Source organism: Taudactylus pleione, unplaced genomic scaffold (assembly GCF_031769625.1).
Source record: "Taudactylus pleione unplaced genomic scaffold, aTauple2 ptg002606l, whole genome shotgun sequence".
Taxonomy (NCBI): Eukaryota; Metazoa; Chordata; class Amphibia; order Anura; family Myobatrachidae; genus Taudactylus; species Taudactylus pleione.
In genome coordinates, this window is record NW_028286984.1 from 42,873 (window position 1) to 58,240 (window position 15,368).

At 47.7% G+C, this 15,368-nt stretch overlaps 1 protein-coding gene across 1 annotated transcript in view; it reads left to right on the forward strand.

The window, feature by feature from the left end:
- Nucleotides 1–15,368, forward strand: part of COQ9 (coenzyme Q9) — a 68,203-nt gene that overhangs the window by 42,821 nt on the left and 10,014 nt on the right. Inside the window, exons 6-7 of the mRNA XM_088466178.1 lie at nucleotides 13,028–13,132; nucleotides 13,889–14,044. Coding sequence (XP_088322304.1) covers nucleotides 13,028–13,132; nucleotides 13,889–14,044 — 261 coding nt within the window. The remainder of the gene's footprint in view (nucleotides 1–13,027; nucleotides 13,133–13,888; nucleotides 14,045–15,368) is intronic.

Genomic DNA, 15,368 nt, shown 5'->3' on the forward strand with positions numbered 1-15,368 from the left:
TTCAGGGTAAGGCCAAGGGCCAGTCCTTCCCGAGACATTCGGCGACCAAGGCCGCACCCAAGCCCAAGAAGCAGGCATGGAGTGCTCGGCGCCCTTCTTCCAAGCAGGAGGATAAGCCTGCTGCCTGATGGGACTGGCCTCTCTCTGGGGGACCCCAGAGTGGGAGGCCGACTTCTCCAATTCGCCCAGTGTTGGCACAATACCACCACGGATGCCTGGGTTCGAGAAGTAGTCTCTCAGGGGTACGCCCTGTCTTTTCGGTTCAGGCCGCCCCACCAGTTTTTCTGTACGAGTCCTTCTCTGGACAAGACCAAAGCTGGTCAGATTCAGGTAGCTATAGAATCCTTGCTACAAGCAGGGGTCATTGTTCCCGTTCCGCAGTCTCAGCGCGGGACGGGGTACTATTCTACTCTGTTTCTGGTACAGAAACCCAATGGTTCTCATCGCCCTATCCTGAATTTGAAGTCTCTGAACAGATACCTCAGAGTTCCCAGGTTCAGGATGGAAACGTTACGTTCCATCATTCTGGCGATGGAACCCGGGGATTATATGGTCTCCCTCGATATCCAGGACGCCTATCTCCATGTGCCCATAGCACCGGCACATCAGTGGTATCTGAGGTTTGCTATCCTGAACCATCACTACCAATTTCGGGCGTTGCCTTTTGGCCTTTCCACGGCTCCGAGGGTGTTCACCAAGGTGATGGCGGTTATGGCTGCCCACCTTCGGGGTCAGGGTCTACGTCTGTTGCCGTACCTGGACGATCTTCTGCTGCTGGCGGGCTCCCCGGAGGTGCTTCTTCGACATCTCCACCTGACCATTGCTTGTCTTCAAGCACACGGGTGGTTGATAAACTGGAAGAAGTCCTCCCTGATTCCATCACAGCGGATGGTTCATTTGGGAGCCCTGCTGGATTCTCGTCAGCAGCGGATTTTCCTGACTCCAGAGAAGGTCTCCTCCCTGCAGCTGCGAATACACAGTTGCCTGAGCAGTTGCCGCCTGTCGGTCCATTCAGCTATGAGAGTTCTGGGGTCCATGGTGTCGACTTTCGACATGGTGGAATTTGCCCAGTTCCATTCCTGGCCCCTGCAGGGGCTGATTCTATCGGAATGGAACGGGTTACCTCACCGGATCCGCTCTCAGATGCTGGTGTTGTCCCCGGAGGTTCGGCAGTCTTTGGCTTGGTGGCTTCAGATGGCGCATCTGGTCGAGGGGCGCCCCTTTTGGATCCCGGACTGGGTCCTGCTCACGACGGATGCCAGTCTTCGGGGTTGGGGGGCAGTGACCGGCTCATTATCGCTTCAGGGTCGTTGGTCCGCGGAAGAAGCACTTCTCCCCATCAACATCCTGGAACTGCGGGCTGTGTACAGGGCCCTGCAGTCGTCCGGCCCCGCTCTTAACGGAAGGGCGGTTCAGGTGCAGTCCGACAACGCCACCACGGTGGCGTACATCAACCACCAAGGGGGAACTCGCAGTCGGGCAGCAATGTCGGAGGTGTCTCGCATTCTTGCTTGGGCGGAGTGTCACGTTCCAGCGATCTCGCCAGTCTTCATTCCCGGAGTCCTCAATTGGGAGGCGGACTTCCTCAGCCGTCACGACGTGCATCCCGGGGAATGGTCGCTTCACCCAGAGGTGTTTCAGCTACTCGTGGACAGGTGGGGGCTGCCGGAGCTGGACTTGATGGCCTCCCGTCACAATCACAAGTTGCCCGTTTACGGGTCAAGGACAAGAGACGCAGGCGCCTGTCTGGTAGACGCTCTGTCGGTGAAATGGACGTTTCACCTGGCGTATCTGTTTCCTCCGATATCCTTACTTCCTCGGGTTCTGCGGAAATTCAAGCAGGACGGCGGCACACTCGTGCTGGTGGCTCCGGCGTGGCCCAGACGTCCTTGGTACTCCGATCTGAGGTGCCTCTCCATCGACGCTCCGTACCTTCTTCCTCAGCGTCGGGACCTGTTGTCTCAAGGGCCCTGCCTTTACCCGGATCTGGGTCGGCTGTCTTTGACGGCGTGGCTCTTGAGACAGCCGTCTTGAGGTCTAGGGGTTTCTCCAGTTCGGTGATTGGTACCATGCTTAGGGCACGCAAGCCTGTTTCCGCGCGGATTTACCACAGGGTGTGGCGCACTTATTTTCAGTGGTGTGAATCCAGAAACTATGATCCGCAGGTGTTTCGGGTTTCCAGAATCTTGGAATTTCTTCAATCGGGTTTGGACCTCGGCTTACGCCTGGCCTCTCTGAAGGTTCATGTGTCTGCTTTGTCCGTGTGGTTTCAGCGACGGATTGCTACACTGCCAGACGTTCACACCTTTTTCCAAGGTGTTCTCAGGATCCAGCCTCCCTTCGTGCCTCCGGTGGCTCCGTGGGACTTGGCGGTGGTGCTGCGGGTCTTGCAGGGTCCTCCTTTTGAGCCGCTTGAGTCGGTGGAGCTCAAGTGGCTGACGTTTAAGACCATTTTTCTCCTGGCAATTGCTTCTGCCAGGAGGGTTTCAGAATTGGGGGCGCTTTCCTGTCGCTCCCCTTTTCTGATTTTTCATCCGGACAGAGCGATGCTCCGCACTCGTCCTGAGTTTTTGCCCAAAGTGGTCTCAAAGTTCCACATTAATCAGGAACTTGTTGTGCCAGCTTTTCAGTCACCTGATCTTTCCGCTGGTGAGGCTTCCTTAGATGTAGTCCGGGCACTTAGAATCTACGTGGACCGGACTGCTTCGGTTAGGAAGTCGGATTCTTTGTTTGTTCTCTTCGGTTTTCACAAGAGGGGTTGGCCTGCCAACAAGCAAACGTTAGCCCGTTGGCTTCGTTCAGTTATTTGAGAGGCTTATGCACAGGAGGGTTTACCTGTGCCAGCCTCTGTTAAGGCTCATTCCACTCGTTCTGTGGGTCCCTCTTGGGCTGCTAGACGTGGCGCCTCCGCTGTTCAGCTGTGTAAGGCGGCTACTTGGTCTTCAATTCAGACGTTTTTGAGGTTTTATGCGTTTGACACCTTCGCCTCTCAGGATGCATCCTTTGGGCGCCGGGTACTCCTTTCAGCACAGGAGCGTCCCCGCCCTTAGTTGAACTGCTTTGGGACATCCCCAAGGTCAACCCTGTGGACCCCCTATGGACCCTGAAGTAGAAAACAAGAGATATGGTAAGAACTTACCTTTGTTATCTCTATTTCTACGAAGTCCATAGGGTCCACAGGGCGCCCGCCCTGACGCACCTGGCTTCAAATGGGCTGTGTGGCTGGTCACCGGTTTTCCGTCTCCCATTTCTGTGAGTATGGTTTCTTGTGTGTTCCAGTCTTCCTTCTCTCTGTTTAGTCTTCTCCTCCGGCCTTAGCTGCTTACCAACTGAGGTGCCTGTGGCCGGGGCGGGGTATAGAGGAGGACGGACCCAAGTGCATCCTGGGAGCAGCAAAGCTTTAACTGCGTGGTGCCCGTGGATCCAGATCCAGCTATACCCCAAGGTCAACCCTGTGGACCCTATGGACTTCGTAGAAACAGAGATAACAAAGGTAAGTTCTTACCATATCTCTTGTTGTAAGGAGAGCGTCAGTACATAGACACTACAGTATCAGAGGAGGCTTAATGCCAGTAATGACACTACCACTGCACTCTTATATATCCTCCATGTAAGGAGAGCGTCAGTACATAGACACTACAGTATCAGAGGAGGCTTAGTGCCAGTAGTTACACTACCACTGCACTCTTATATAACCTCCATGTAAGGAGAGCGTCAGTACATAGACGCTACAGTATCAGAGGAGGCTTAGTGCCAGTAATTACACTACCACTGCACTCTTATATACCCTCCATGTAAGGAGAGCGTCAGTACATAGCCTCCTCTGATACTGTAGCGTCTATGTACTGACGCTCTCCTTACATGGAGGGTATATAAGAGTGCAGTGGTAGTGTAATTACTGGCACTAAGCCTCCTCTGATACTGTAGCGTCTTAGTGCCAGTAGTTACACTACCACTGCACTCTTATATAACCTCCATGTAAGGAGAGCGTCAGTACATAGACGCTACAGTATCAGAGGAGGCTTAGTGCCAGTAATGACACTACCACTGCACTCTTATATAACCTCCATGTAAGGAGAGCGTCAGTACATAGACACTATAGTATCAGAGGAGGCTTAGTGCCAGTAATTACACTACCACTGCACTCTTATATAACCTCCATGTAAGGAGAGCGTCAGTACATAGACACTACAGTATCAGAGGAGGCTTAGTGCCAGTAATTACACTACCACTGCACTCTTATATATCCTCCATGTAAGGAGAGCGTCAGTACATAGACGCTACAGTATCAGAGGAGGCTTAGTGCCAGTAGTTACACTACCACTGCACTCTTATATACCCTCCATGTAAGGAGAGCGTCAGTACATAGACACTACAGTATCAGAGGATGCTTAGTGCCAGTAATTACACTACCACTGCACTCTTATATAACCTCCATGTAAGGAAAGCGTCAGTACATAGACACTACAGTATAAGAGGAGGCTTAGTGCCAGTAGTTACACTACCACTGCACTCTTATATATCCTCCATGTAAGGAGAGCGTCAGTACATAGACACTACAGTATCAGAGGAGGCTTAGTGCCAGTAATTACACTACCACTGCACTCTTATATATCCTCCATGTAAGGAGAGCGTCAGTACATAGACACTACAGTATCAGAGGAGGCTTAGTGCCAGTAATTACACTACCACTGCACTCTTATATAACCTCCATGTAAGGAGAGCGTCAGTACATAGACACTACAGTATCAGAGGATGCTTAGTGCCAGTAATTACACTACCACTGCACTCTTATATATCCTCCATGTAAGGAGAGCGTCAGTACATAGACACTACAGTATCAGAGGAGGCTTAGTGCCAGTAATTACACTACCACTGCACTCTTATATAACCTCCATGTAAGGAGAGCGTCAGTACATAGACACTACAGTATCAGAGGATGCTTAGTGCCAGTAATTACACTACCACTGCACTCTTATATAACCTCCATGTAAGGAGAGCATCGGGTGAGCATTTCAGGTTCTCTGAAAGAAAACTTATCTTACAATATAGATATATAAAGATAATTAACACTATAAGTGACAATGAAAGCCCAGAGTATTCCTATAGTATATGACAAGTATAGTAGATTTGCTGGAATTGGGCTATTAATGGAGAATATGTAAGTCACAGGAGAAGGGATCATTAATAAATCTAGATATTATACTGTACATGTTCTTATTACAGTCATCCGCACAATAAACAAGAAAAAGGACAAACAACTAAACCATTGTGTAACCTCTGCTGGTCAGATGGGACTATTGCTGGAAAGTATCTGAGATATGACGGCTAACGTCAGAGGTTTAGGAGGCTCCTTAGGATTATAGCAGCTCTGACTCCTGCTCCAGCATCTACAGAAATTTCTACAAATTATCTACACTTGTACTAAGGAACTTAATGGTAAACCTGGCCTCCTAGTCACTACAGGAACAGTTTGGTTCTTTAGACTATAAGAATGACTCAACTCTACAGGAACTCTAGATGCTAACCCACCGAAGGAGCCACAACAAGACTTTGGGAAATGACCCCCTAGAAGGTTTCATGGACTTTGGTGTCATTTCTGCATAAGGTGACCTCATTGTTCAGTTAATAGTATATTCATGTGTATGTATCATACTGTATATGATAAGTTATGTAATGCAAAGAGATACATTCTTGGCCTTATAGAGTATATATGAATCTTTTTGCTTATAATAAAGTAAGTTAAATCTAAACTATACTTCATAGTGTCTACTTACCTGGAGGAATGGTGAGGGGCATTGGAGACCACATGAGTCCAAGAATGACAGTATGTGAGCAGGAATGTAGATATAAGTTATACATTGTCTTATCTACACCAAATTACTTCATTACTGTTAGCAATCGGGTTTTCCCAAGTAGGCCCATACTACTTACTTATACTTGGGTGGAGGCACTGACCAGATATAAGGTTATAACATTAACGGACAGTTAAGGGTGGCTCCATTCTGGATGTTAAGGGTTTTGGTAACCTGGTGTCCCCTTAATAGAGAGAAAAGGTGGGTTACAATATAGGGAGGTCTAAAGCTGGGTACACACTTGACTGACATATCGGCTGAACTGCTGACCCACCGACCTAACGATTGGTAAGTACATACAAACTTATCAGCGCTGACCGCATAACTAGACTGGCATTTAAATCTGCCCACCCAGTTCAGCTGTCAATCACGGCAGGGTGCCTGCAGCATGTGTACGAGAGGCGTTGGACCCCCTGTACATACTGACACGGCCATCGGCTGTGCTGCACAGCCAACGTGATATGTCTGAACGATGGGTACACATCCGCCGGCGCTCTTGCAATATATCTGCTGTGCGATTATCGGCCAATATATCGTCCAGTGTGGCTCAAGTAGACATCGAAAAATTTAACCTTTATTCGTTTCTTTTAAAGTATTAAGGCCTGCGAAATATAACGTGATACAAATATGTACTGTACTGTGATACAAATGTGGACTGTACTGTGACACAAATGTGTACTGTACTGTGATACAACTGTGTACTGTGATACAAATGTGTACTGTACTGTGATACAAATGCGTACTGTACTGTGATACAAATGTGCGCTGTGACACAAATGTGTACTGTACTGTGACACAAATGTGTACTGTGATACAAATGCGTACTGTACTGTGATACAAATGCGTACTGTACTGTGATACAAATGTGTACTGTGACACAAATGTGTGCTGTACTGTGACACAGATGTGTGCTATACTGTAACACAAATGTGTACTGTGCTGTGATACAAATGTCTACTGTACTGTGATACAAATGCGTACTGTACTGTGATACAAATGTGTGCTGTACTGTGATACAAATGTGTACTGTACTGTGACACAAATGTGTACTGTACTGTGATACAAATGTGTACTGTGCTGTGATACAAATGTGTACTGTACTGTGATACAAATGTCTACTGTACTGTGATACAAATGCGTACTGTACTGTGATACAAATGTGTACTGTACTGTGACACAAATGTGTACTGTACTGTGATACAAATGTGTACTGTGCTGTGATACAAATGTCTACTGTGCTGTGATACAAATGTCTACTGTGCTGTGATACAAATGTCTACTGTACTGTGATACAAATGCGTACTGTACTGTGATACAAATGTGTGCTGTACTGTGACACAAATGTGTACTGTGCTGTGATACAAATGTGTACTGTGCTGTGATACAAATGTCTACTGTACTGTGATACAAATGCGTACTGTACTGTGATACAAATGTGTACTATGACACAAATGTGTGCTGTACTGTGACACAGATGTGTGCTATACTGTAACACAAATGTGTACTGTACTGTGACACAAATGTGTACTGTACTGTGATACAAATGTGTACTGTACTGTGACACAAATGTGTACTGTACTGTGATACAAATGTGTACTGTACTGTGATACAAATGTGTACTGTGACACAAATGTGTGCTGTACTGTGACACAAATGTGTGCTGTACTGTGACACAAATGTGTACTGTGCTATGATACAAATGTCTACTGTACTGTGATACAAATGTCTACTGTACTGTGATACAAATGTGTGCTGTACTGTGACACAAATGTGTGCTGTACTGTGACACAAATGTGTACTGTGCTATGATACAAATGTCTACTGTACTGTGATACAAATGCGTACTGTACTGTGATACAAATGCGTGCTGTACTGTGATACAAATGTGTACTGTACTGTGACACAAATGTGTGCTGTGATACAAATGTGTACTGTACTGTGATACAAATGTGTACTGTACTGTGACACAAATGTGTACTGTACTGTGATACAAATGTGTGCTGTGATACAAATGTGTACTGTACTGTGATACAAATGTGTACTGTGATATAAAAGTGTACTTTACTGTAATATAAATGTGTACTGTACTGTGATACAAATGTGTACTGTACTGTGATATAAAAGTGTACTTTACTGTAATATAAATGTGTACTGTACTGTGATACAAATGTGTGCTGTGATACAAATGTGTACTGTGCTGTGACACAAATGTGTGCTGTGATACAAATGTCTACTGTTCTGTGATACAAATGTGTGCTGTACTGTGACACAAATGCGTGCCGTACTGTGATTGCTGTACTGTGATACAAATGTGTACTGTACTATGATACAAATGTGTGCTGTGATACAAATGTGTACTGTGCTGTGACACAAATGTGTGCTGTGATACAAATGTCTACTGTTCTGTGATACAAATGCGTGCTGTACTGTGATACAAATGTGTACTGTACTGTGACACAAATGTGTGCTGTGATACAAATGTGTACTGTACTGTGACACAAATGTGTACTGTACTGTGATACAAATGTGTGCTGTGATACAAATGTGTACTGTACTGTGATACAAATGTGTACTGTGATATAAAAGTGTACTTTACTGTAATATAAATGTGTACTGTACTGTGATACAAATGTGTACTGTGATATAAAAGTGTACTTTACTATAATATAAATGTGTACTGTACTGTGATACAAATGTGTACTGTACTGTGATACAAATGTGTACTGTACTGTGATACAAATGTGTACTGTGCTGTGACACAAATGTGTGCTGTGATACAAATGTCTACTGTTCTGTGATACAAATGTGTGCTGTACTGTGACACAAATGCGTGCCGTACTGTGATTGCTGTACTGTGATACAAATGTGTACTGTACTATGATACAAATGTGTGCTGTGATACAAATGTGTACTGTACTGTGATACAATTGTGTACTGTGATACAAATGTGTACTGTGCTGTGACACAAATGTGTACTTTACTGTAATATAAATGTGTACTGTACTGTGATACAAATGTGTGCTGTGATACAAATGTGTACTGTGCTGTGACACAAATGTGTGCTGTGATACAAATGTCTACTGTTCTGTGATACAAATGTGTGCTGTACTGTGACACAAATGCGTGCCGTACTGTGATTGCTGTACTGTGATACAAATGTGTGCTGTGATACAAATGTGTACTGTACTGTGATACAATTGTGTACTGTGATACAAATGTGTACTGTACAGTGACACAAATGTGTGCCGTACTGTGATACAAATGTGTACTGTACTGTGATACAAATGTGTACTGTACTGTGATACAAATGTGTACTGTACTGTGATACAAATGTGTACTGTACTGTGATACAAATGCGTACTGTACTGTGATATAAAAGTGTACTTTACTGTAATATAAATGTGTACTGTACTGTGATACAATTGTGTACTGTGATACAAATGTGTACTGTACAGTGACACAAATGTGTGCCGTACTGTGATACAAATGTGTACTGTACTGTGATACAAATGTGTACTGTGATACAAATGTGTACTGTACTGTGATATAAAAGTGTACTTTACTGTAATATAAATGTGTACTGTACTGTGATACAAATGTGTACTGTGATACAAATGTGTACTGTACTGTGATACAAATGTGTACTGTACTGTGATACAAATGCGTACTGTACTGTGATATAAAAGTGTACTTTACTGTAATATAAATGTGTACTGTACTGTGATACAATTGTGTACTGTGATACAAATGTGTACTGTACAGTGACACAAATGTGTGCCGTACTGTGATACAAATGTGTACTGTACTGTGATACAAATGTGTACTGTGATACAAATGTGTACTGTACTGTGATATAAAAGTGTACTTTACTGTAATATAAATGTGTACTGTACTGTGATACAAATGTGTGCTGTGATACAAATGTGTACTGTACTGTGCTACAAATGTGTACTGTACTGTGACACAAATGTGTACTGTACTGTGCTACAAATGTGTACTCTGCTGTGATACAAATGTGTACTGTGACACATATGTGTTCTGTACTGTGATACAAATGCGTACCGTACTGTGATACAAATGTGTACTGTGATACAAATGTGTGCTGTAATACAAATGCGTACTGTACTGTGATACAAATGCGTACTGTACTGTGATACAAATGTGTACTGTGACACAAATGTGTGCTGTGATACAAATGTGTGCTGTGATACAAATGTGTACTGTGCTGTGATACAAATGTGTACTGTGCTGTGATACAAATGTGTACTGTGCTGTGATACAAATGTGTACTGTGATACAAATGTGTACTGTACTGTGCTACAAATGTGTACTGTACTGTGACACAAATGTGTACTGTGCTGTGATACAAATGTGTACTCTGCTTTGATACAAATGTGTTCTGTGACACAAATGTGTTCTGTACTGTGATACAAATGTGTTCTGTACTGTGCTACAAATGTGTTCTGTACTGTGACACAAATGTGTACTGTACTGTGCTACAAATGTGTACTGTACTGTGACACAAATGTGTACTGTGCTGTGATACAAATGTGTACTCTGCTGTGATACAAATGTGTTCTGTGACACAAATGTGTTCTGTACTGTGATACAAATGTGTACTGTACTGTGATACAAATGTGGACTGTACTTATGGTGGAGCGATGAGGTGATGAGGCTGGTGATGGAGGGAGGAGAGGTAAGGTGATGAGGCTGGAGATGTAGGGAGGAGGGGTGAGGTGATGAGGTTGGAGATGTAGGGAGGAGATGAGGAGGGAGGAGCGGTGAGTTGATGAGGCTGGTGATGGAGGGAGGAGCGGTGAGTTGATGAGGCTGGTGATGGAGGGAGGAGCGGTGAGGTGATGAGGCTGGTGATGGAGGGAGGAGATGAGGATGGAGGGAGGAGAGGTGACGTGATGAGGCTGGTGATGGAGGGAGGAGCGGTGAGGTGATGAGGCTGGTGATGGAGGGAGGAGATGAGGATGGAGGGAGGAGCGGTGAGGTGATGAGGCTGGTGATGGAGGGAGGAGCGGTGAGTTGATGAGGCTGGTGATGGAGGGAGGAGCGGTGAGGTGATGAGGCTGGTGATGGAGGGAGGAGATGAGGATGGAGGGAGGAGCGGTGAGGTGATGAGGCTGGTGATGGAGGGAGGAGCGGTGAGGTGATGAGGCTGGTGATGGAGGGAGGAGATGAGGATGGAGGGAGGAGCGGTGAGGTGATGAGGCTGGTGATGGAGGGAGGAGCGGTGAGGTGATGAGGCTGGTGATGGAGGGAGGAGCGGTGAGGTGATGAGGCTGGTGATGTAGGGAGGAGATGAGGAGGGAGGAGCGGTGAGGTGATGAGGCTGGTGATGGAGGGAGGAGATGAGGATGGAGGGAGGAGCGGTGAGGTGATGAGGCTGGTGATGGAGGGAGGAGCGGTGAGGTGATGAGGCTGGTGATGGAGGGAGGAGATGAGGATGGAGGGAGGAGCGGTGAGGTGATGAGGCTGGTGATGGAGGGAGGAGCGGTGAGGTGATGAGGCTGGTGATGGAGGGAGGAGCGGTGAGGTGATGAGGCTGGTGATGTAGGGAGGAGATGAGGAGGGAGGAGCGGTGAGTTGATGAGGCTGGTGATGGAGGGAGGAGCGGTGAGTTGATGAGGCTGGTGATGGAGGGAGGAGCGGTGAGGTGATGAGGCTGGTGATGGAGGGAGGAGCGGTGAGGTGATGAGGCTGGTGATGGAGGGAGGAGCGGTGAGGTGATGAGGCTGGAGATGTAGGGAGGAGATGAGGAGGGAGGAGCGGTGAGTTGATGAGGCTGGTGATGGAGGGAGGAGCGGTGAGGTGATGAGGCTGGTGATGGAGGGAGGAGCGGTGAGTTGATGAGGCTGGTGATGGAGGGAGGAGCGGTGAGGTGATGAGGCTGGAGATGTAGGGAGGAGATGAGGAGGGAGGAGCGGTGAGTTGATGAGGCTGGTGATGGAGGGAGGAGCGGTGAGTTGATGAGGCTGGTGATGGAGGGAGGAGCGGTGAGGTGATGAGGCTGGTGATGTAGGGAGGAGCGGTGAGGTGATGAGGCTGGTGATGGAGGGAGGAGCGGTGAGGTGATGAGGCTGGTGCTGGAGGGAGGAGATGAGGATGGAGGGAGGAGCGGTGAGTTGATGAGGCTGGTGATGGAGGGAGGAGCGGTGAGGTGATGAGGCTGGTGAGGTGAAGAGGCTGGTGATGGAGGGAGGAGCGGTGAGGTGATGAGGCTGGTGATGGAGGGAGGAGCGGTGAGGTGATGAGGCTGGTGATGGAGGGAGGAGCGGTGAGGTGATGAGGCTGGAGACGTAGGGAGGAGCGGTGAGGTGATGAGGCTGGTGATGGAAGGAGGAGTGATGAGGATGGAGGAAGGTGCGGTGAGGAGCAGGCCTATATTCTGTGTGCGACTGCAGGTGTGGTATAATCTCTGGGTGCTGTGTAATCACTGGGTGTGGTATAGTTTGTGGGTGTGGTATAATCTCTGGGTGTGGTATCACTGGGGGTGGTAGTTTGTGGGTGTGGTTTAATCACTGGGGGTGGTAGTTTGTGGGGGTGGTATAATCACTGGGTGTGGTATAGTTTGTCGGTGTGGTATAATCTCGGTGTGGTATAATCTCTGGGTGTGGTATAATCACTGGGTGTGGTATAGTTTGTGGGTGTGGTATAATCTCTGGGTGTGGTGTAGTTTGTGGGTGTGGTATAAGCACTGGGTGTGGTATAGTTTGTGGGTGTGGTATAATCTCTGGGTGTGGTGTAGTTTGTGGGTGTGGTGTAGTTTGTGGGTGTGGTATAATCTCTGGGTGTGGTGTAGTTTGTGGGTGTGGTATAAGCACTGGGTGTGGTATAGTTTGTGGGTGTGGTATAATCACTGGGGGTGGTAGTTTGTGGGTGTGGTTTAATCACTGGGGGTGGTAGTTTGTGGGGGTGGTATAAACACTGGGTGTGGTATAGTTTGTGGGTGTGGTATAATCTCTGGGTGTGGTATAATCACTGGGTGTGGTATAGTTTGTGGGTGTGGTATAATCTCTGGGTGTGGTATAATCTCTGGGTGTGGTATAATCACTGGGTGTGGTATAGTTTGTGGGTGTGGTATAATCTCTGGGTGTGGTATAATCACTGGGTGTGGTATAGTTTGTGGGTGTAGTATAATTGGTGGATGTTATTACTCCTAGGCGCTGGGAATACTTCTCCTTCCGCACAATATTCCTGCCAGCCTGACGCTGCTGACCGCGATGGTGGATGATATCTGGCATTACGCTGGTGACCAGTCTACTGATGTGAGTTTCATCACTGAGTCCGTGAGTGACTGCTGGATATTATATAGGATTAGGCCATGTATCATCTTCTGCCCTCACTGGTATCCTCATACAGCGATCCCTGTCTACCACATGGTACCACACACCTGGCGCCATTCCCGTGCTGCGTTCGCCAATAGAGTATAATGTACCTATGATTTAGTGTTATTTGTGGCAGAATAATTGGTATAATGGTGCATGGACGGGTCACCCTCATCGGCTCTGCCCTGTGTCCCCTGCCCTGTGTCCCCTGCCCTGTGTCCCCTGCCTTGTGTCCTCTGCCCTGTGCCCCCTGCCTTGTGTCCTCTGCCCTGTGCCCCCTGCCTTGTGTCCTCTGCCCTGTGCCCCCTGCCTTGTGTCCTCTGCCCCCTGCCCTGTGCCCCCTGCCTTGTGTCCTCTTCCCCCTGCCCTGTGTCAGTCCGACATATTTCTAGTATGGTTCAGGCGAGATGGATGTACGGGAAGGTGCTTTGAGCCTGCAGTTTCGCCACAAAGGTGTAAAACCTGCTGTGATTGGCTACAGCTCCTGGTAGCGGTATACTAGTTATCATGTTACCCTCACATAAAATGCGCAAGATAATCTCCTGGGCTAATTATACAACTGCCCAGAGCTGTATATGCTCCATTCTCCCTATAATACAGGACCCCTGTATCATCAGGAATGGGGGAATAATCCCCTAGGCCTAGTACATAAAGTGTCATTGGCTATAGCCCCCATGTTTATCGTTTGGTGCACAGGTCAGCTGGTACTCGCGCAGGGCGGTGCTGGCAGGAATCTATAACACCGCTGAGCTCGTCATGATGCAGGATAACTCTCCAGACTTTGAAGATACCTGGAACTTCCTACAGAATCGCATATCACAGGCCTTGTCTATGGGGAACTCTGTAAAACAGGTACAGACTCCGCATAATAATATACAGAGGCACTAATAGATATGGCGTTCTATTCTATACACCTCACAGAGGCACTTGTAGATATGGCGTTATATTCTATACACTACACCTCACAGAGGCACTTGTAGATATGGCGTTAAATTCTATACACTACACCTCACAGAGGCACTTGTAGATATGGCGTAATAATGTACAGTGTTCTCCCCAGAATTTTTTTCCAGCCAGGTGGCATCAAAAAGTAGCCGGGTGGGAGCCTTCGCAATTATGCACGTGCCGGGAAAAGGAGAATCTCCCTTACCAATGTAGCCCAACAGGTCTCAGGCTGCTCCCCCACTGGCTCTCAGTCAAAAGTGCTGATTATGCATTGCCCCCTTTATGCATTGCCCCCTGTAGTTTAGCTTTGCCCTTATGTAGTACCCCCAGACTGACTGGTCCCTTATGCAGTGCCCCCAGTAGCAGCCCCCATTATACAGTGCCCCCAGTAGCAGCCCTCTTTATACAGTGCCCCCAGTAGCAGCCCCCATTATACAGTGCCCCCAGTATTAGCAGCCCCCATTATACAGTGCCCCCAGTATTAGCAGCCCCCATTATACAGTGCCCCCAGTAGCAGCCCTCTTTATACAGTGCCCCCAGTAGCAGCCCTCTTTATACAGTGCCCCTAGTATTAGCAGCCCCCATTATACAGTGCCTCCAGTAGCAGCCCTCTTTATACAGTGCCCCCAGTAGCAGCCCTCTTTATACAGTGCCCCTAGTATTAGCAGCCCCCATTATACAGTGCCCCCAGTAGCAGCCCCCATTATACAGTGCCCCCAGTAGCAGCCCCCATTATACAGTGCCCCCAGTAGCAGCCCTCTTTATACAGTGCCCCTAGTATTAGCAGCCCCCATTATACAGTGCCCCCAGTAGCAGCCCTCATTATACAGTGCCCCCAGTAGCAGCCCCCATTATACAGTGCCCCCAGTAGCAGCCCTCTTTATACAGTGCCCCTAGTATTAGCAGCCCCCATTATACAGTGCCCCCAGTAGCAGCCCTCTTTATACAGTGCCCCCAATAGCAGCCCTCTTTATACAGTGCCCCTAGTATTAGTAGCCCCCATTATACAGTGCCCCTAGTATTAGCAGCCCCCATTATACAGTGCCCCCAGTTGCAGCCCCCATTATACAGTGCCCCTAGTAGCAGCCCTCTTTATACAGTGCCCCCAGTAGCAGCCCTCTTTATACAGTGCCCCTAGTATTAGCAGCCCCCATTATACAGTGCCCCCAGTAGCAGCCCTCTTTATACAGTGCCCCTAGTATTAGCAGCCCCCATTATACAGTGCCCCCAG